General features: G+C 41.3%; 1 protein-coding gene across 1 annotated transcript; it reads right to left on the bottom strand.

The window, feature by feature from the left end:
• LOC100519165 (olfactory receptor 958-like) lies at positions 1-1,002 on the bottom strand. Its single transcript, XM_013977528.2, has one exon. It carries the CDS (start codon positions 1,000-1,002, stop codon positions 1-3), a length of 1,002 nt encoding a protein of 333 aa, XP_013832982.2.

The raw sequence follows: 2,269 nt of genomic DNA, 5'->3' as shown, positions 1-2,269 counted from the left end.
CTAAAGACTTTCAGAGAGGAATTGCCCCTGGACCTTATATCCAGAAATGGGGACCACTTGAGTTAATACTTTCCTCAGAGCCAATTTTACATCCTTGTTTCTCAAGGTGTAAATCAAAGGATTAAGGGAAGGAGTGACAATATTATTTAACACTTGAATAACAGAATCTAGCCAGGGGCTGGAAGCAGGCCAGAGGTAAATAAGCATCACAGGCCCATAGAACAAGACGATTGAAGTCAGGTGGGCACTGCAGGTTGAAAAGGCTCGGCACCTGCCTTCAGAGGAACTGATCTTCAGTATGCAAAGGACGATGCGGCCATAGGAAGTGAGGATAAAGAAAAAGCATGTCAGAGTCACAACATCCACATTTGTGAAACTCACCATCTGAGCCAGAGAGCTGTCTGCACAGGCCAGGGGCAGCACCACTGGGATATCACAGAAGAAATTGTCCACCTCATTGGGGCCACAATAGGGTAACGTGAAGACAAGAAATGTGAGGATACCGCCGTGGAGGCAGCCGCCCAGCCAAGTGCCCAAGGTCAAGCCGATACACACCTTGCGGTTCATGATAACCGCGTACCGCAAAGGGTGACAAACAGCCACAAAGCGGTCATAAGCCATCACGGTGTAGAGGAAACACTCCGTACCACCCAGGACATGATAAAAGAAGAGCTGGGAGGCGCAGCCCTGGTAAGAAATGGTCCGACTTTGTCCCGCTAGGTAGAGCATCATCTTGGGGGAACTCACGGAAGGGAAAAAGATGTCAAACACTGACAGGTTTCCCAGGAAGAAATACATGGGGGTGTGGAGGTTGGAGGAAACCAGGATGGTGAGGAAGATGAGTACATTTCCCAGCAAGGTGAAGAGATAAAAGGCCAAAAAGAGGACAAAGAGCATGATCTCCAGCCCTCCGGTGTTAGGAATCCCCAGCAGGATGAACTCGGTCACGGAAGTGTAGTTCTGCATGTGTATGCACCAGGCAGTCCTGGAAAAGCAAAGCATTCACCATGATAGAAGACCACAAATCACTGAGAAAATACCTTTCTAATAGAGGTATTCCTAAGGCAGGGACTATGAGCAAAAGAAGACCAAAAGAGGAAAAGGAGACCAATAATAAATCTGGACCTAAGTTGTTTCACATGTTAAATTAGCAGAATAACTTATCTTTATAGTTGGCGAACTTCTCAGAGTAACCCACTCATTAAAGGTTTTATGCACTTTCTCCCAAACACACAATTTGGCATATTTCAGAACCAACTTCCCCACGGAAAATTTGTCAATATGTGACAATCTCATTTTAATATCAGCTAAGTCATTATTAGTTGGTAAATAAGCCAATTACCCAAATAGATGTATATAAAAATGTGAACCCAAACAAAAATGATATTCACTTACCTACTTATTTTTACTTTCAACCAGACTCTTTCCATTCTTTATCAATATGAATTATATACTATTTTTTTGAATACAAATGCTAAATTGCACTCACACACACACACAAGAATTGGATTGACTCTAGAAGAAAGCACTGCGTGGGTAACAGAAATAATTATGCATCCCACTGGAAATGTTCTCTCTCCTCAGCGAGAATTTGTTTCTACACCAAGATCTCACAAACTCAAATTTCAATGGCATCAGTGTCATTGTATCCAATTTTATGTTAGCCTTCCATATGTTGTCACTGCATATAACTGATTTTCCTCTGCCTATGATCAGTATTTGTTCTTGGAAATAATCCGATAAATCTATTCACACTAATTTGTAAATTGCCAATTTCTACCACTTCCTGCTTTCTTTTCTTTTTTAAAAAGAGTAAAGCCTATGGCCATGGAGGAAAAAAATATCAATAAGTAGATTTTATGGCAAGAATGAAGAAATGGAGAAAATGGGGGCTCTTGAGAACATTCTTCATATCAATCTTTGTATCCAGGTCCCTGCATAATGCTTGTCCTGCACACAATGTTTGAATGAATTGTGATTCTGACAAAAATACAGACAGGAAGACAAAAAGACTAGTCCAGCCCAAAACATAATTTAAACATTGAGTTTAGGCCATGGCAATCAATTTAATCTCACAAGCATCCATTTTCTATCCACCAGCTAGAAATATTATAACGATGAATAAAGTAAGGTATTATCTCGTAAACAGCTCATTCTAGAGTTGCATAAAACTTGGTTCTAACCCTGACCCTATCTCTACCATGCGCTGCCTCTGGGGCCATAAGAAACTTACTTAACCCCTCTGAGCCTCAACTCCTATGAAAGAATA

The sequence above is a fragment of the Sus scrofa genome, chromosome 9, assembly GCF_000003025.6.
Source record: "Sus scrofa isolate TJ Tabasco breed Duroc chromosome 9, Sscrofa11.1, whole genome shotgun sequence".
Taxonomy (NCBI): Eukaryota; Metazoa; Chordata; class Mammalia; order Artiodactyla; family Suidae; genus Sus; species Sus scrofa.
Note: the sequence above shows the minus strand (reverse complement) of the source record. Positions and strands in the feature narration are given on the sequence as shown.